A 20,236-nucleotide genomic window follows, 5' to 3' on the forward strand; every position below is an offset into this window, starting at 1 on the left:
GTGATACACAAAGGAAAACTTCCTCTGACCAAATCATTAGTTCTATGTTCAGAATACATCTGTGTCCCTCTCCTGTCTTCTGACCAAGCACCCTCCTCCCCCATTGCTGCTTAGGATTAAAATCAATGACTGGTTCATTCTACAGGCAAAAGAGCTGCTCAAGACACGACTTAAGGAGATTCTCGCGTTAACTTTTCTAAGAAAAAAGCCACTTCCAAAGCTAACAAATGCTAATCCCTCAGTCCCTGATACTAAATGCAGAACACAAGAGGACATTGGACCAACATTTGACCTGATGTCAGAAACAGGAGTAGCATTGTATTAGAGACTCACGTGTGCCATTTCTGTAGAGTAGGAAAGGGTCCTGGAGCTGGAAGTCCAGGTCTTTAGTAATGGGTTCTGTTCTGTTTTCCATGCTGAGCCTATTCATAATAGTGAATCCATGCTTTGGAGAGGCAGATCTGGAAATCATGGAGCAGGGGAAAGACAAATTGCTAAGCATGGCATACCTGCAGTGTAGCCACATTCTAGCGTGTCTGTTAACTTTGCTATGTGCATTCAGTCTCCCACAGCGGTTTGTATACATACAAAGCAGCATTTCTTTACTCCTGGGATCTTGTACCAACATGTATGTACCACAGACTGTCCTGCAGGTCATTGTTTTGAACCTATGAGAACCTGCATATATTTTGTGTGTAATGGACATCCCTACCTATATTGTACATTCCTTTAAGACAAAGATGGTAACTGCTTTAAGACAAACCTTACTGGCAGATAACTTCAAAGGATTTCAGAGTTCAACAAGTGTACAACATTACAAAAAGATAATTTTCATCGAAAGTGTAAATGTTAGTTTGAAATTGAGAACTTTAGGAAAATGAGGCAACTCTGTCAATGAACCTGTGAGGCAAGGTGCAAAGGAAGTTCACGTGACAGCTAAAGGCCAGATGCCTTGCTCTCTTCAATACAGAGCAAATGGCTGTCTGGACAAGCTACTAGAAAACTTTTCTCAGTAAAAGCATGACCTTTAGTGAATTTGATTTTTCATTCCATTCAATAAATCTTGAGTATCCCCCTCTGTCAGGCACAGAGGGCCCCTGTTATCTATCATGTGTACCTTTTCTTGTGCTGGGCTGACAGCCATATCATAATTCAACCACAAACCTTCTGGTGACAAGTAGGCACACATTCACATTTGACAGAAGTGAGCAGCGTTCATTCATTCAAGTTAACTAGGCTGCTGGGCTGATCACTAACAATCAGGAAGAGAATTAGTTTTAATTCACTTTTAACCCGTTTAAACTGATAAAGTACAACACTGCTACCTTGCAACTTTCGAGATTTTAGTTTTAAACCTTAACCTTTTGATTGATGGAAGGTAATCTTTGATGAGCTTATTCTACAAAAAAAAAAAAAAAAAAAAAACCACTGGTAGCCATAGCCTCAAATCCAAAACCAGTCATTTCTATTTAAACTTAAGAGGAAGAGATGAGTATGTACTCCAAAGACTGACAGAGGGCCCTGAACATTAATTTTCTGAAATGCAGAAATTCTGCAGCTTGTCTTCATGAACTGTATCTCAGAGACAAAGACATGGGAAGGCAGAAGGAGTGGTCCTTGGGGTGGGTGAGATATCTTCAAGTATTTCAACAGGAAAGAGTCTCCTGGCATAAATGGCAAGGTATTACACTGCAGGCCAGAGACAAAGATGCCAGGCACACGACTGAAGGCGAAGTAAAAGTGTAAAGCCACAGACAGCTTCAGTGGCTTAACTCCAAGTGCTGTCATTCCACCCCAGGAAAAGGCCTCGCCAGAGCAGGCACATGGGTGCATTTGGGAAGGGCAGGCACACATGGGAGAAGGGGTGGAAGCAGTAGGCATCATCTCAAAGAGAAAGTTGGTAACAGGATTAAGAACCAGGGGAGGGCTGTTTTCTCAGTTTTATGGTGTAACTTGTTGTTTCATTAGCAATGTGGAGTATGTTAGGAAGTCTTTGATTTGAGTGATGGATTGTAGTTCACTTGGCAGCCCTGGCTCCATCTCCAGTATTACATAAAATTGGAGCATTGCTGTAATGCCAGCACTTGGATCAGAAGAAGTTCAAAGTGATCTCAAACATGGTTAGTCTGAGGCTAACCTGGTCTGCATAAGATGCTATTTCAAAATAAAATACTTGAAAATACAAAGCTGTATTTAGTTTGGGTACAAAAAAAAGAAAATAATTGTATAACTCGGCAGAAAAGACCTTAAAATCATCATTAATATATATTAATGCATAATTCTCCTCAAAATATTCCTTCTTAGAAATGAAAGAGAATACACATTGTATGCTCTAGTTTTTCTCTATACATTTTACATTCTTAACAGTATTCATGCCAAACAAATCCATGTGGTGGTTTTAGAGTGTTCTGAATATAACACAGACTAAAATGCTAGTAATTCTTGGGTATTCACAACCTTAAACAACCGACTTACCTCTTGTCCTGCCTGCAGCCTGGCTAGCAACTCCTTCCTGTCCACTTTCCCCCATTGCTCCCACACTGTGCCCCAGTTGGTCACCCCAGTTCTGCTTTTTATACCCCTATCGGCCCTACAATCATACATCAGCTCATACCCTTTCTTCTATGATAGTCCTTTTAGACAATGCCAAATTCTCCAACAATCACCCTGTGCCAAGTGGCTGGATTCCTCAATCTGAATTCCTGAGACTACTGAGAAAAGTGTTTCTTCAAACCACTGAGGACTAAAGGCCGAGGGGTGTAGACGAGGGTAAACTTGAGGCCCTCACATCCTCAGCTCTGCAAAATACACAAAGACATCAAGTAGGAACCTAGCCTCTCCTCCCGCCGCTGTTTGAATTCTACCAACAATTTTGTCATTCAGTTCAAACGCTGGCATTTACCTTGAGGTTCCATTTCTCAATGTCATTGTACCCTCTGTCCACGCAGCTTTCATTTCAGCTTCAGTTACTCTGGTCCCAACTCTGGCAGCCCCTATCTACTTCAAGGCAATCATCCTCTTAACACCCGAACTCCAGTTTCTTTTAGAATGAGTGCCTCCTTGTGATGCTAACACACTGACTCTCCACACATTTTCTCACAGCTTATCAAGCACTCTTGTGTCCATAAGCCTTCAGTTGCTCCGTACTGCTAAAAAAAATAAGCCTCAGAATCCTTACTCTGCCAGTCTGTCTAATAGCATCACTTATGCTAATACAAACCCTCTACACCAGAGTAAATCCTTTACTGTCCCTTTATACAGGAGGCTCTGTGACTCTACTTTTGCCTTTCTTCCTGTTGAGACTTTCTGCCCTGAAGCCCAACCTAGGACTGGTCATTGTACAATGCCTTCAACAGTCACAGTAGCCCAGTGAGGTTTATATAGAAACTAGTCCTTGGGACGGCATATCCTGTATTGTATTTATCTTAAACTTGAGTGTGGGTAAATATACTTACATCAATCAGAGTTTACGCTAGTTTTGTATTTCATCTATGTGCTCCCACTAGGTGACAGAATTCAGGGAAGATATTTATGAAGAAATTTGCATGAATAAAATGAAGTCATTAAGACCATATATATACTGTGTGTTTGCGTGAATGTGTGATGTTAATGATCTCTGATAAAAAGAAATGACTAAAAGCATGAACTTATTAATTAAATTAATCCTGAAACATCATTAACTAAACAATGTAAGACTGAAAGATAGACTCAACCCTGGGGTGTGCTGTTTTAAGCAGCTAAGGGTGAGGGAAGGTGAGCCACAAGCCCTTTCCAACTGCTGACTAATTTAGCTTCTCTCACAGTAGAAGCTTATCTCTTGGCAGTGCATGGTGTTCAAGAGCTGTGTGCAATTCACTGGCATCAAACGATTGTTCTGCTAAACCAAATATTAAGGTTTAAGTTGGAATTATAGCCTGAAATTAGTGTCATCAGGATGTAGCAGGTGACATTATGTGTTATTTTATTCCTCTTGCCGATTAGTAATTTCAGATAGATTTGGTTGTTGTTCTTTGAAATAAAACTGCCCTTCAAGAAATGACAAAATTACATTAAAATATTTCAAGTCATTTTTCTAAAAATAGAATATGCTTACCTTGTATAAACAAATAAGGTTCCTTCCACTCCAGTCTTCTCCTAGAAACAAAGCAAACACATCCCATCTGTATGTCTCTTCATTCTAAGGTGTGAACTTACGGAACACCAGAGAAACACATCCACTCTCTAGTAGGCAAAGTGGCACTGTAGAACAGAGGGGCCACCAAAGGGAAAGGTGTGGGCTTTGACATGACCAGGGCCTGCTGAGTGGGCACTACTTGGTCACTATTCTCTTTTCTAGACACGGTGTAATAGCCCAGCTGGCTGGAACAGGGAGTGTGTTCCACATCTCATCAGACAGAGATGGTGGATGTGTGCCTTCTCCTCCATCTACCAAACTGCATGCCCAGCAGGGTGTCGAAGTAACTGTTATCTGGATCTCATTACCCTTCACTTCCTCTTGTGTTCACTGCCATGTCCTGTCACTAGGAGAACAGATGATCTGTCAATAACTACTCTGACTACTACACAGACAAGAACTGTGCTAGAGTCAAGTGAACAAGCACCTTCTTGGCATCAACTACTGCAGAGTCATTTTGGCCAAAGACTTGAAATAACATTACACAGAAATATTACCAAGTTAGGACTCGAGAACAGCCAGGGATAATCTGGGGGAGGTGAAGTTACAAGGGGAGCTTGAGTTCTCTGGCTCTCCTTCCCTTCCCCAGGACAGGAGGAGCCTGGGCTCCCCGGCTCCTGTTCATCAACACGCCACGATGCAGCTCTTTTGCTTAACTAGTAATGAGATTATTGTAATTCAGAATTTAACATGTGCTTTTGGTATTTACATAATTTAATTTCAGCATTCTATTATCCTACTTAAGGTCCTAATATTTTATAGTATCCATTACCAAATCATTTAAAACTAAGTACTCTATAATTCTGGTCCAAGATATACTCTTTAAGAAAAAGGTGTAACATTAGAGTAACTTTTTTTTAAAGGCACAGAATTGAAAGTGTGATCTTTTCAAGTAATCTACATGATCACACTGTTTTCTCTGTGATTTAGTCCAGGGTCTTTGAAGAGTGGTGTCCAGATGAGCAGTAGCATCCTAGTGAGCCTGTCAGAAACTACACCCTTAGGCCTCTGAGACAACTCACATAACTGGCCAGAGTTTGGGCAATACATAACACCTTAAAAGGAAACTGCAAAAGCCAAGTCTTCGGTACTATGAATTACACTGGTGGGAGACTAAGGCAGAGACAGAGACTTAAGTGCATACACTGTCAGGCCCCTTGGCTACAAGACCAACGCAGTTTCCTGCTCTGCAGTATTTGACCTGGGCCTGTTCTCATGGAAATGCAAATCAGACCTTTCATGTTATCAACACACACAGGCTGATTTGCTTCCAACTGTTTTTTTTCCCTTTGCAACAAAAATTTTAATGACTTTAGTTTGGAATAATCCAAAATCAGAATTTTAACTGTAACTCAAAAACACTTCTCCAACTTGAGTCTTGTTTGGGAAGAAATTACGGCTCAGAAATTACAGTACAGGCCTGGAGTGAGGATCCTACCAGATCACACTGGGATAATTCATTTATTGTCCTGTCTCATCTTTTCCATTAAAAGGGTAACTGGCTTATACAACTCAAATCTTTTAATAATTAGAAAATAACCCGTGTTTCAAGAGCTCTGGCTTGGCTAATGGGAGCTCTGGAAATGTATTTTGCTGCTAGATCTGCACCTCAGACTCACTTTTCAAAGGCAGCCAAATTTATTTTCTTTCTTTTTTTTTTCTTTTTTAAAAGTCCTTTCTGTACAAATCAGTGGATTTAAAGTATGGCAATTAGCTCTCCTCAGATCCTTTAAGTAAGGCAGATTTAAATTTGTAAGTTTTAGCCTAAACTCTGAAAATAAAGGTAACACACACGCAAAATTGTTCATTATTCAAAATAATTAAGAGTATAAATAATACTGTTTCAGAAATTATTGGAAGTAAATACATTGACATACCTAGAGCAACTGAAAGCAATCTCAACTTTACTGAATATTCTAAGTTACAATAATCAAAAATGGGTCCACTTGGTCTTTGTGAGGCAGTCTCTCTGTGGCATGTGTAGCAGCAAAGCCACCACTGCAGCTTCTAACACTATCAGAGCTGTCTAGCTGTCATCCAGAGCTCTGGTCTGATGTGCTGCACCTCTGAACTGTAACTGTGATGCACAGAAAACTCAGAATTGTGAACTGAAAAGAATGGGCACTTGTGGTTCTAAGGCACGCCTCCAGCTTTGCATTGCACATGTTCTAGACTAACTATATAATGCCGGCTCACTGCACGGCATTTGGCAACACCTCTGCAGATGCCACCAACACCTTCACCCTCAAAGTTTCCTGATATTGCCAAATGTCCCCGGGGTGTGTGGGGGGAATCAAATCCAGCTGAGAACAAATGGTCTGACCAGCTGTAGACTTTCATCGACACATTGGGTATTTTGGGGAAGGATTCCTTCCTGGCAAAGAGGAGTAAATTTAGTTCTAAAATTCCTATTCTAGTCATGGTAGAACTCATCTTACTCCTTTGTGTGAGTATGTGTGTGTGTGTGTGCTCTGGGGATTAAAGCAGGGCTGTGCACACACTAAGCATAGGCTCTACATGCTAAGCACATGCTCTGTCACTTCGATGTCTCCACAGTCCCTTGATCCTCATTCTCTGTGCACCCGCCATTCCTCATTTCTCCTTGAACACCTGATGCTATTTCCAATGTGATAAGGACGCCCTGCATATACCTCACCTGTCTTCTTGCCAATACTTTCTCTTCCATTCTTAAGGATACTTTTATACTTATTAGGTTTACACTGGAAAAGCTTCCATCCAGAGACCTGAGCAATACAGCACAGGAAAACAGGGATGATTTGATTGCCCCAGTGACTGCTCTGTTGTTGAACTAAGTCTCTCTCCTTTGCCAGGCAACCAGAGCCTAGGAGATTAGGACTTTGAAAGAATGACCTTTTACTGAATGAATTATTCCCTGTCTGAAGAAAACAAGTACAGGAAGCAGGAAAACAAAACTCCTGTAAATAATACAGTGTGACACTTTCCATGAAGCATTTGTTGCTCGCCTTCACTGGGTATTTGGTCCATCTCTGTAGGGACCTCTGTAGTTTCTGTCACAAGGGACTGTGAAGAGGCTTTAGGAAAACTGCTAACCAGGGGGCAGTGCTCCACTGTGCATTTCAACAGCTGCTGATCTTCTAGATTGAGCCTCCTGCTGAGTCAACATACACCATTAAGTCTTATTGGGTCCTACTCCACATATACTAATGGAATTACCTCCACAATATTATGCATGAATTGGCAGGCAGAGGCCAGTCCAGGTAGAGAGCATGCAACCCGTGGGCTGCAACCCCTTTGGCACACCTCTATCTTCAAACGTATTTGCATTACAATCATAACCGTAGGAAAATTAGTTAAGAAGTAGCAACGAAAACAATTTGTGGTTAGGGGTCACCACAACATTATTATTAAAGAGTCCCATCATTAGGAAGGTTGAAAACCACTGATATAGAGAAGTAAAGCACCCATATGTACAGTATCTTCACATAAATACACACGCGTCAGTGAGGACATTCCCTTTACTTATAAAGGCCCATACTGTAATTTCCTCTGGTGTCCAGGAAAAACAGCCTCAGTTAATCAAGCTAGGGATATTCATAACCCTAACATTAGAACCCTGCAGAGTTCCCCTTTGGGTTTGGCTACTAGAACAGACATGAATTCTTCACCTCAATTCAGTTAAGAACTCAGGACAAAACTACAGGATAAGACTCGGGGCCCTCTTTCAGGGGTACCGGGGATGAACAAGGTGCCTGGCCCCAAGCTCCATGTCCAAGAACTTCTTCATACTTTTGTGTGCATAGTTTTTGGGTCGTTCTTATTACAGCATACTTAATCATAAATCTGCTCAATAATGAAAGTTCTCTTTGCATACATTTTGATGTTTGTTTCAGTCTTGGCGAAGACATCAAAAATAATTTGAAAATTTGCAAGGTGTTCTTCATACCCCCACTGAACCGTATTAAAACCACTGGTTATATACTGATGAATATTTGGACAAAAGTCACAAGAGGGGGGAAAAGACACTTTTATATTCAAAGGGATGGTTTATAAGTGATAAGAACCAATGCCTAGGCCAGAGCTAATTTGTCTCCCGTTCCAATTCCATTCTAGTTGTGAGGAAAATTAAACTTCATCCAGTTACTGTAGGCTGGGGCTCGGTCTTGTTGGAAATGCTCTGAAATGGTTAGGCTACCATCCCTGGCCTCCTACATCCATGTCTGGGGTGTCCCACCCATATCCACTTCCTCTTTATTCTTCCAAGCTTGCTCTTAGGTGGGTGCCTGCCCTGCATTTCTGACTCCGGCTTCTGAGCCCGTCTAAGCTTGGGGTTTCCGGTTTGCCCTCCGCTTCCCGGGAACTTCTGTCTTCTGTCCTCAAGGCCTGTGCCCAGCTCTCAGCAGCCAGCCACACCTTCCGTATCCCTCTTCCCCCCACCTGCCAGTGGGTCGCGCAGGTCGCCCTCCACCAGGACCGGCCCCCGCCCGCCTATCGAGCCCAGCATCTCCCGCCCTGTCCCCGCCCCGCCTTCCGCACGGCCGCGGCGTCCGCACGCACCCACTCGTTGGCCCGATGGCCGAAAGTGTACAGAGCCACCTGGCTGGCCACGTCCACGATGCGATTGATGTAGGGGTCGTGGCGCCGCAGGGCTGCCAGGCTGATATCGTGCCCCTTCCCAGGCAGGCCACCTGCCGCCGCGGCCGCCATCTTCCCACCCACCCTCTTGCCCAGCCTTCAGGAAGCCCCTTCAATCGACCGCCGAGCGAGCGAGCGCAGCTGGGAGACTTTCCAGCACTTGGGGACCCGGCCTAGGCTTCGCCAATCAATGGCCGGGTCCTTTCGTGGAGGATCGTCGCCTTGGCAACAGGAAGCTCAGGCAACAGGAAGCTCAAGCCTGCTCACGGAAGCCGGTTTTAACACTATTTCTTCCTTCAGGAGCCTTTGAGCTGTGTGCATTTCCTTCCTGAATACGGCCAATACCTTTTGCATAGCTCATCTTTGGCTCTTCGATGACCAAACCCAATCAAACATAGTAACTCCAAAAGGAACTCGGAGAATTCTTAAAGGGTGCTCCCCAATATCCATGAGGGATTCTTTGAGTGCCTCAGAGGCCTACAAGGTTAAGGTTGTCCGTGACACTGCTGAGACTTGCGTGATGTGTGCACAAGGATCGGTGCACCGATAAAGAACCAAGGGAGGCCCCAAACTGTACCACTAGTCAGTGTATTCTTGCCGCTGTGCATTCCCTGTAAAACTTGACTGAGCAGCTGAAGCCAGGCGTCATTCTATCAAAGTACTAATTTTCTTAAAAATCAATCTTTGGGTATACTTTTAAAATTAATGTGGGGGAAAAATACAAAGTATGGATAAAGCAGAGCTACTGCGTGCCATATTTGCCTCGAGGAAAAATGTTCTGTGCTTGAGTTGGGTTGAATTTGTGGTTTTATCATTGTTTTTGCTGGGGTGGGAGGGCTTATTTCTCGAAGCAGAGTTTAAGGAAGGCTTCAACCTGTACTCTTCCTCCTTTGGGGTCTTCAGTGCTAGGATTACTGGGGTGTGCCACCACCCAGCCCAGGGGTTTTATTTTTACTTCCACAGAACATTAATTTAACGTGAAAGAAAGATGAACAAATTTATGGCTATTCAGATAGATACTGGACAGACTTTTTCAAAACTAAGATTTTCCTGAGAAACAAGGGATAGGTACTGTTGCCAATGATAATTTTTGAGATTAATTTTTTTTTTTTTAAAATGGGCCATGAGCTTGACAGTGTCTAAATACTTAAATCTCCTCAGATGAGACCTGTGGTGCTGTCAATGAGTACACTTTTTAAAGATTACAGTCTAATCTTTAAAATGGAAACTGTCAACATTTGAAAGATACAGCTTCCTGTGAATGATTATTCAGTGATTTTCAGATAATAAAAGGATGTCACAAATTCACATATAGGTAGGAGATCTATTCAAGGTCAAGGTAGACCAGAGGATTTCATTGTCCACAAAATATGAAAAGTTGATAGGATCTCAGATAACTAACCTTCAAGAAACTGTACTTTTTCAAGAAACTGTCAAATTTTGATATACCATCAACGAATATTTATTGTTACATGAACAGACCATTAAAGTTGCACCTCTTGTACAATTACATTGTCTTTGTGAGGCTAGGGCTTGTTCATGTATGCGATTTATTAAATCAGTTTACATTAAAACGGTAATATCAGTTGTCTCACACTTGGGATGCTGAGAATCTGGTAGATGCTGAGTAGTGCCTCATGAGTTCCAATATGGCACCGAATACACGGGTATCTGGGCAGCTTCAGGTCCTTACTCAACAGTGGAAGCCTGGAAATGCTGGTTCTCATAACAGTATCAGCATCAAGCCAACTCTGTGACAATAGGGAAGGCCAGCAAGGAAAAGGTGAATAATCTTCCTTCAGCCACACAGTCATTTTATCTGGGCTGCATTTAGAAGACATTGTCCACACTTGAGGTAAATCTTTGTGTATCAGTCAACCTGTGAAGCAAGGCAAGCAGGACAGTTCTTCAGGGGAGGCTCCCAACTCAGGTGATTGTAATTTGTGGCAAGTTGACATTAAAACCAACCATCACAGATATTGTTATAAATAAATACATAAATGGTTGGATAGTAGAGAATACACACACACACACACATTTTGTATTTAAAACTGTTGACTTTGACTCTTTAAAGTTGATTTCATGATCCACTGAAGGATATGACTTGTAGTTTGAGAAACAGAACAAAACCATGTTGTATAATTATTATTTGGTCCCCATAGCTTTCTATTCCCTTTAAGTGGCCACACAAAACTGACTAAACAGTGTCCCAGGCTATCCCACTAACTTACTGCTGGTTCCACTAAGTTCTGTGCTTCCGGTCACATGCTTCTAAAAATCAGTTTGTCTCTCAAATTCCTTCATCTCAGAGACAATGTCTATAACCTACTCATAAGGTCCCAACAATAAACCAAAGTTTTATTCCACCAAAGTTCACCTTGGGAAGCCAACGAGTTTATCTGTCTTACTGACAGAGCATGCATGGGTGGCCTTAAAGCAATAGCACTACAAAGTCTTTATCCAGTATTAGTGATGTCGGTGTGTCTTCAGTAACCTAGATGAATCTCTTTCTTTTTCCCAAGCCTATATGCTCCAGACCCTTCATGAGACTCTAAGGCCATATGGCATTAGGCAAAACTGCATACGAATGGCTGAACACTGGTAGGTGAAGATCCACTGACATACCATGTCCCTTCCTGGAGGAAATGTCAATAGTCCACAGGCCCAGCTGTGATGAACTCTCTTAAAAGCAGTGCCTGTTTTGCTTGGAGGATAGCCCTGTACATAGCATAAACAGTTTAATTTGCCATATGGGTAAAAGAATTTTCTGGTTAAGTTTTGAGCTCTTCCTCAACCCTCTGCTCTTGTTCACTTGGCACGAGCACACAGATCCTGCTGTGTGCCTGCCTCATCTACAGTGGGACATTGATTGCTTTCTCCTTAGTCTTCCCCCTCATCCCCACAGACCACTTTTCTCTTAGTTTTTCATCCTGTCCATGTTTAAAGAGAGATGAATAAATCCTACTTTCCAAAGAGCAGGCTGAGCTCATTAGAGAAGCCAGGCAACGCAGGAGCCATTATGGTACCAGAAATACTCATAAACACACCCAGGCCTCATTACCTGAGTGACCAGTTCAGCCACAGTCACAGGGTGCTTACAGAGAGTGCACGTCATGAAATCTGTTCATGTCTTCTCTGTGACTTGTTCAGCACCTTGCCTTTCCCAGGCCTGACCTCACACACAAGGAATAAAAGGAGCATCCTGCCACCTGCTTAGAGATTCACAGGTAAGTCTTAGTGAAGGATTTGTCCCCTGTCTTTGTCTGGTCTTATGAAGTAAGTGCCCACCTCTTGCTCAACCTTTCTGTAAGCGGCTGTTTTCACCCAAGTCCCTTGCACACTGCCATCTGTGTTCCTCGCCTTCTCCTTGAATGACCTTTTCCCAGAATTCTCCCTGACTGCCTTTCTCTGTGGAACTCTTTCTGCCTTTGAAACCTTCATGTACTCCATTGTCATTTTTCTTGTGGCACTTAACTTAGTAGGCCCTGAATTAGAGCTATTAATGTATTTATATGACATATATAATTATAATTCTAAAAAGGATAAAATATGAATTACCATGATAAAAGGGAATTATTACAGAAAGCCTAAAAACAGGTTTTGCATTCACACAAACCTAGCTTAGAGTTTCTTTGCAAGTAAGTACAGATTTCGTACAATAAAATTTTTATTTCATATGTGTTTGGTTTGCATGCCCTTTGTTGTCTTGGTACCACTTGGTCCAGTGCCTGGCGGATTATGGAAATTTAGAAAATGCAAACTGTATTGAACAAAACGTGAATTAGTTTACTTTCTCCATTACATATCTGTTTTTAAAAAGCCCTGAATTTACAGAATATTGAAATCCGAGCTGAGATAAAGGAACACACTGTAGAGAGTTCTGAGCTTTCAGAGTTAAATTATAAGGGATATAAGAAGAGATGGAAAATTTTTTTGTTTATTTTGCTTATAATTTTTCAAACCACTTTGAAGTCATAAAGATCAGAAACCACACTTGGCAAAGAAAACCACAAATGATGTTGAAATGACTTCAGCATCAGCAGGTTGCTCATCTCTCTGGCCCACAGAGCATCCTTTTTTTCTTTGTTTCTCCCAAATGCTCAAAGTCTGGTCTTCTAGGGTGGTACCAGGAGTCTGTGTATTTTCTGTTTGAGTAATCTGTGTCTTAGAATCAGTTCATCACAGCAAAGGACCACTTCAAACAAAGACCTTTTAATCCACATCTCTTCCACTTCCACAGGCTCCAGAGCTGTGGGATTCCACCCTGTCTCCATAGTCCTTAGCCTGATGCTGCAGGCGAACAGTGTGCCTTCAGGCTTCATGTTATCTTGTGATTGTCATTATGCCAGAACTTTGTTCTATGAGGTTAGATACTGCAATTCAAAATAAGTCTGTAGAATGATTAAGGATAGTGTCTGTGTCTGGGATATTTATACCAGTGTGATGACAAGACAAAATTGGCCACATAATTCAACAAGGTAATTGTAAATAGAAAATGCTAAAATTGTTTGAAAATATGACAATATAGAAAAAAAACTTGTCTTTGTAGAGTGTATGAATGTTTGTATACAAATATGGGCAGCCTTATTTCTCATAATAGTTTTAAAATACAAATACACAGTCTGCTTTCTCATTCTCTTTGTTCTGTTAATTGACCTCTAAGTTAGACTGTAGCAGGCTGGGTATTTTATTCCAAACAATGGTAGAAACTGACTCGTTAACGCTCTCCCCTAGTAGAGAAACAGCTTGAAGAACTGTGTTGTTGGTTGTTTTCAATGCGTGGCTCACTTATTTCCTAGGCAGCTGAGCACAGCAGAAAGCAACCCACTCCTGAAAGGAAAACAATAGTTCAGTCTCTTCTTTTTGTTTTAAAAATTGAGATTATAAAATAATTACATCGTTTCTCACCTTCCCTTTCCTCCCTCCAACCTCTCCCATGTACCTCCTTACCCTCTCTCAAAGTCATGGCTGCCTTTTCCTTAAGTGCTAATACACACACACACACACACACACACACACACACACACACACATCCTGTGTAGTCTGTATTATATTACTTGTATGTATGTGTTTTCATGTATGTGCTTTCATGGTATCATTTGGTATTGAATAACTAGTTGATGTGCTCTTTCCTAGGGAGGACTATTTCTCCTGCTCTTAGCATTTCTTAGCTACATGTAGATTTTTGTCTAGGGTTGAGGCCCCACAAGCTTTCCCTTTTCCATTCCAGCATGTCCACTGGTGTCACCCTTTGTTCGGATCTTGTTTAGACAGCCATGTTTGTGAGGTTTCATGGGTGTAGCATCTCTGACATTTTTAGGAGACACAGTCTCACAGCAAACTTCCTGTCCCTCTGGCTCTTACAATCTTCCCATCCCTTCTTCTGCAATGATCCCTGAGCCTTAGGTGCGGGAGTTGTTTTGTAGGTAAATCAGTGAGACTGAGCTCCACAACTATGCGTTTTGATTGGCTGTAGTTTTCTGTAATGGTCTCTATATGTGGTAATGAGAAGTTTCCTTGATGAGGAGTGAGAACTGTACTTATCTGTGGGCACAGGATGAATATGTAGAATGTAGTTAAGGATTGTGCTGGTTAGGTAAGCTGGCAGCTCCATGACTTTATTAACCCCAGGAAGTTGTCTGGGTTTCCAGTACTAGGCATGACTTCTCTTTGTTTGGTTGGTCTTTGGTCCAATTAGAGAGCTATTGGTTACCACCAAGGTATGTGTGCCACCTTTGCATCATTAGGGTCATCATGCCGCACTGCTCATTGTGGTTCATAGGCATCTTCCCTGATCGTGATGCTGGATTTCTTTGCTCCTTTGGAAGTTTGCTTGGTGTCTTATGGTACCATGAAAGCTAGTTCTTGGGAAGAAGGCTTTCAGGTCAGATCCAGCTGGAGGGTCTTCTGGATTCTGTGTCTGAAGTGCATGGTGTCTTCAACAATAGAGACTTACCTTCCACACTGGGAGGCAAACTTGTACACAGCACCTCTCCTTGCTGATCCATCTTGCTGGCCACATTCTCTGTCTTGAGATCTCTTGGTCTCTCTTTACCAGCCCCATAAACTCTATTAATTTTAATGTCATATTTTAGGAGTAAAGTGAAGATTTAGTGGGTGTACACAATCTCTACTATAATGTCCTTTGACTTCTGAGGCATGAGAAAGTGCCTTTAATTGCACATGAAGAGATAATTGGCTTAAAATGCTAAGACCCAATGGTGGCAATTCATATCCCTCCCTGATTCTTGGTTACAGTTGACTAGCTACTTGATTAACAAGAAGGAGAAAATGGCGTGGAAAGGGTCGGCTAAGATTGCAGAAGACAAGTCTTTCTGCTTTCTGCTTAGTGTATCATGGAAGGACCAATGGAATATATCTCCAGGTAGCCTGCTGTGCCTGGGAAATCACAAGTGTCAAGTCATTGAGGGTGTTATTTAATGTTTTGCATGCAGGAGTCTTGTCCTGGGCAGAGGGGAAGGTTGGAGTCGTTACTAGATTGTTCCTCACGTTGACTTTTTTTTTTGTCCCACCATGTAGGGATGGCCCAATTGACTATTTGGTTTGAGCAAATACAGTTCTGGGCATGTCGGCTTGCTTCTATATGGAATAAAGGAGTTAGATGCCTGCTTGCCAGTTTCCAATTCTGTGGTTCCCCATTACATGCCTTCTGAGCACATCAAATGTACATCAAAATTTTACAGACATGTATGTAGCTAAGTCTAGAAATAAAGCTGAACAATCTGCTCACAGAAACATCGCTGTGAAATTAAGTTAGGGTAACAGCCTGTTAAAGATTTCTTACTGTTGTCCGGAACTGAGGCTGTGAGCTTCGGAAAAGAAGAAACATTCTTCTTTCACTTTCCGTGTTGCCTTATTCTCAAGGAAGACAGTTACTGTGGAGAGGAGGAAAAGTTGACTTTTGCCATGCATTGAGTGGCTGACTGCCAGGGAGACCTGCCTTCTCTCCAGATTGTCTATCCAGGTGAGCACATATTCCACCTGGCCTGCAGTCTATGAGAGCAATAGAAAAGAGAATCAGGAACTGTGGGGGAGTTTTCTAATTACTGTGTAGAGTAATGGCCTACTGTGCTGGCTTTCATTTATGCTTGATTTCTCTTTTTTTTAAATGGATGTATAAAGCTTGAAGGAAGTTGAACTTGTAGTGTTGTACTTACTGAACTGAACTAAAAAACATTGATATATATATATATATATATATATATATATATATATATGTATTTATCCATCTAACGTCATGTTCTTTTTCTCAAAAAAAGAAAAACAAACAAACAAACAAACAAACAATTACCAGGTATGGTAAAAAATGCTTTTTAATCCCAGCACTTGGAGAAGCAAAAGCAGGCAGATCTTAGTGAGTTTGAGGCCAGCCTGGTCTACAAAGCAAGTCCAGGACAGCTAGGTCTCTGTTACACAGAGAAACCTTTTCTTAAAAAACCAACCAACCATCCAACCAACCAACCAACCAACCAACCAATCAATAAAAATCAAATAGACAAAAACCAGGAAGATCAATAAGACAAAAATACCAAATCAAAACAACAACAACAAGGAAAAAACCCTCAAAGAATACAGAGTTTGTTTTGTGTTAGCTAACTATTCCTGGGCACAGGGTACCCTAGTGTGTGATTGTTACAGTGACAATCCATTGGAGAAGACTGATTTTTCTAGCATTTATCAATTGCAAATAGCTTATTGGTTAGGGACTTTGTGTCTATTTCCTCTTCTCAGTGCTGGTATTTTGTCTGTTTTGAAGCTGCACAGATCTAATTCATTCTGCCACAGTCTGTGTGCATACCTAGGTACAGCAGACCTGTTGTGTCGGGAGACCCTGTTTCCTTGGAGTCAGCCACTACCTCTAGCTCTTATAATCTTTTTGCCTCCTCTTTTATCTGCACAGGCAACAGAGACCTGCCTGTAAGACACAGTGGTACAATTGTGGCACAGATATCATGGAAGCAACCAACCACTTTTGATCAGCTTGAAGGTGTTCTTTATCAGATAAACCCCGTACCTAACACTGTGAATGCAGTTGAAAACCTGAGATTAGATGGATCATGGACCTAGGAGAAAGTCTACCACTCTGTTCTGCTAAATAAGCCTAAGGACAAAGTGACTCCGAATGATACCTTCCTATACCCATAGATCCTAACATTGCTCAAGCCTCATCCAAGAGGTTTCTTCTTGGAGTAGCTGGTAATTAACAAGATTCACAACTAGACAATGTGCAGACAGTGAGAGACTTTAGAACACTCAGCCTTAGGTGGGCTATCTTCCCCACTCCCTCCATCAGAGCTCAGGCTTCTCTCCAGAAGAGGAGGTAGAAAGATTACACTGATTTTACCTTAAGTTCAAGGTGAGAGACTTTCATAAATGACATGTTTTAGTCAGAAGTTAGGGCCCGAAAACATTGAGAATGGGGGCGGGGGGACAAAGAGAAAAGGAGTAGAGAATCTGCTTGCCACAAAGCATAGTCGAGACTATTTCCCTGATTAGTCTTCTAAGCCTAAGTCATCAATAGTCCATGTTAGGTTCATCTCTGAGAGCCCATAGGCAAATTTGTCCTTCATCTGTCTTGTAAATCAAATTTTACTGGGACACAGCCATAGTGCTGCCTTGTTCATGCCTGCTTTCACCTCACAACAATGCCATTGAGTAGCAACAGCAGAAACCCTATGACGTGCTAATCCTAGAGTATTTACTATCAGGGCCTTGACAGAAGAGGTTTTTGCTCTATAGCATTTAAACAAATTAATGAAGACATGATGCTGATAATGTTGTACCTTCCCAGTAGACATACGCATCTGTGTGCATTGTAAATATGCAATAGGTTGGAAAGGGCAACAAAATAAACTCCCAGTTTCTATTCTCAAGGGATTTAAAATCTAATTTATATGACAGAGACAAGCACACATGTAAAGCAACAACAACAACCCCACAATATATAATTAGAAATTTAGCTTAATTCAGAAGCAAGTACCAGAATTTGGAGAGGAGGAAAGGGTGGGGGTGAGGGTGGGGGGTGGTGCAGAGAGATCCCTGGTAGAAAAAGAAGGTTGTATGTGGTATGATGAAGTCCCAGGACAAGATTTGAGGAGTCTCTCTGGAGAGATGATATGATTTGTCTGTCCTTTATTTCTACTCTAGTAGAAATCTAAGTCACTGCTCCTTTTGGTTTTGTGATTACCTTACTGACCAGAAATATTTCTGAGTAACTTCAGTTGACTGATTTTTCTAGGATTTGGAATTCCTTCAAACTCTCAAAACCATAGAGAGTTTACTCATAGAGCTTAGTGTTCTTCTATGGAGGCAATCTCCATAAACAATCTTTGAACCCTAAGGGACCTGGTTCTAAATCTTGGCTCTGTCTCCTAATGGTGTAACCTTGGGAGGTCTCTGGAAACACTGGCCCATGGTTTCTTCAGTATAAAACAGAGCTATTAATAACAGCAACCTCATGAGCTGCTAAAAGAGCTAAGAGGTCTGAAGTGTCTAGAATATAAAGTGCCCGTTACAAAGATAGGTCTTCATACATATGTAGCTATTGATCATTGCCCCTCAGCCATAGTAAGATTTATATCCTGGACAAGAGGGCAATGTGGCTTCCAGAACAAAATTACTGTACAGTATTTGATATGTACAAAGGTAATGTGTGAAGGCATTGCTCTTCATCTTTGTTTACTATTGGTTGTGAGTCTCAATGATTGTCAGCACTAGGCTCTGCTGTCTCTGTGATGTCCTTAGGTACCCTGGGTCAGAGAGTATGATATAAAAAGTGCAAATAATGATCTGCATGAACGAGTTGCTGCGAGACTCTGGCATTTTCAAGGACGGTGGTGGCTGCATATGGAGGTATGGCTGGTGGGGGGTACAGAGCCCCTGGAGTTTTTGTCTCTGCTATCATGGGAGGAACGCAGAAACCACACCAGTTCTTATCTGTGATAAGAAGATAACAAGATTTATTTTTGTGGCTATTGTGAGAATTGCTGAAAGAGCTCTCTGAAACACTTTAAATGTTTTGATATGATCATAAAACACAAGGCTTTCAAAACAGGATCTGAGAGTCCAGAGGCAGCTACGCTTTTATGGATAAGGACTGACATGGTATTGTTCTTTGTTCTCTTTGTGTTGGTCTGAGGATGAAGGGGCAGAGAGTTTTCACATTTCCTGGTGATAATAAGTGGTTCTTCCCCAGTGTGCTGGCCCTGGAGTGTAATGGAGACTTTCAGGTATGGTGACTAGAACTCTACCCAGTAGCTCAGGATATTGGTAGGATTATTTCTTGGACCTCTAGCATTAATGTGCCTAGTAAGAAATTTAAATATTGCTGTTTGTGTTTGTTTGCCTTTATTAAGAATAGTATGGACTTATAAAAGAAGATAAGGAGCTGTCAGAAAGGCAGATTTTTTTTTTTTAAATACAAATGGGCTGTGTTTAATCTAAATTGGAAGAGCAACCCATCCTGGTCATGCCCCTGTGAAAGAGGAAGTAGTTCTGTTTTCTTGTATGCCAGATAACCTTTAGGCTTAATTGCCTGCTTGTCCCATGGATGCTTATTATGGCTTTATGTTGGAAAGGATGCTGGGCTGGGAATGGGGAATACTTCAGTCAGGGACACAGGTACATTCCTACCCTCTTGTAGGTTAGCCCCTCTTTAGATGCTCACATATGAACAGGTAATCATGATAAGGTGAGGTGATGGCTTTCTCCAAAGTTTTGGGTACTCTAAAGAGAAGAGCAGAAGCACACCGAGAGGCTTCCGTTACTTTAAATGAGCTACCAAGTGTAACAGAATGAAGACGTTACATCCTGTCTTTGTGCCCACACCAGAGTAGAATGGCCCCGAGAGTCACAGGCTGATCCTGGTTATTCCAGGACACTAGATTCTTCTTGTCTGGTTGGGGATGTAGTTCTCCTAGTGGATCTAGAGACTTGACTGAGTAAGGTCATAGGTTTCATCTTAAGGCCACTTGGGTCCCCACTGGCACTGTGGGCATACAAGACCAGGAAAGAATGTCTGGAGAGCATCCAGAATTAGGTTGATCTTCTTCTCAGAGACTGAAGGTCTGGACCCAGTGTCCCCTGCATAAAGAACATCTGCCTATAGTTTCATTTTCTTAGCTTTCTCTTGATCCTTTCCTCTTAGAACGGAAGACATTGCCTGCCATTCTAAAGGATCAAGTGGCAGCCTAGGTGAGTCTAGAAAGGGCCAGTTGCATCTGGTATGCTCTGTCCCTTTACCTTAAGATGAAAAGTCACCATCCAGTAGAAGCAATGAGGCATACTGTCTAGGGAGCCATATTTGTTCCTTTGCTGGTAAATGAGTGACATGACTTTTGTTTCTGTTAATGCACGTCACAAAACGAGACAGCACCAGGATATCACAGCCCCATGTTCTCTCTTAGATACTGTAAAGTTCAGGGAAAT

General features: G+C 41.8%; 2 protein-coding genes across 12 annotated transcripts in view; one reads left to right on the forward strand and one right to left on the reverse strand.

The window, feature by feature from the left end:
• Dcp1b (decapping mRNA 1B) overlaps window positions 1–8,860 on the reverse strand; it is a 38,374-nt gene extending 29,514 nt beyond the window's left edge. For all 7 annotated transcript variants that reach the window (XM_028753541.1, XM_028753539.1, XM_028753540.1 and 4 more), the window contains exons 1-3: window positions 8,711–8,860; window positions 4,094–4,134; window positions 334–461 (exon numbers count right to left, since the gene is read on the reverse strand). In XM_028753541.1, coding sequence (XP_028609374.1) covers window positions 334–461; window positions 4,094–4,134; window positions 8,711–8,860 — 319 coding nt within the window. The remainder of the gene's footprint in view (window positions 1–333; window positions 462–4,093; window positions 4,135–8,710) is intronic.
• Cacna1c (calcium voltage-gated channel subunit alpha1 C) overlaps window positions 1–20,236 on the forward strand; it is a 604,243-nt gene that overhangs the window by 11,503 nt on the left and 572,504 nt on the right. The gene's annotated exons all lie outside the window — the stretch shown is intronic.

Source organism: Grammomys surdaster, unplaced genomic scaffold (assembly GCF_004785775.1).
Source record: "Grammomys surdaster isolate TR1022 unplaced genomic scaffold, NIH_TR_1.0 125950, whole genome shotgun sequence".
Taxonomy (NCBI): domain Eukaryota; kingdom Metazoa; phylum Chordata; class Mammalia; order Rodentia; family Muridae; genus Grammomys; species Grammomys surdaster.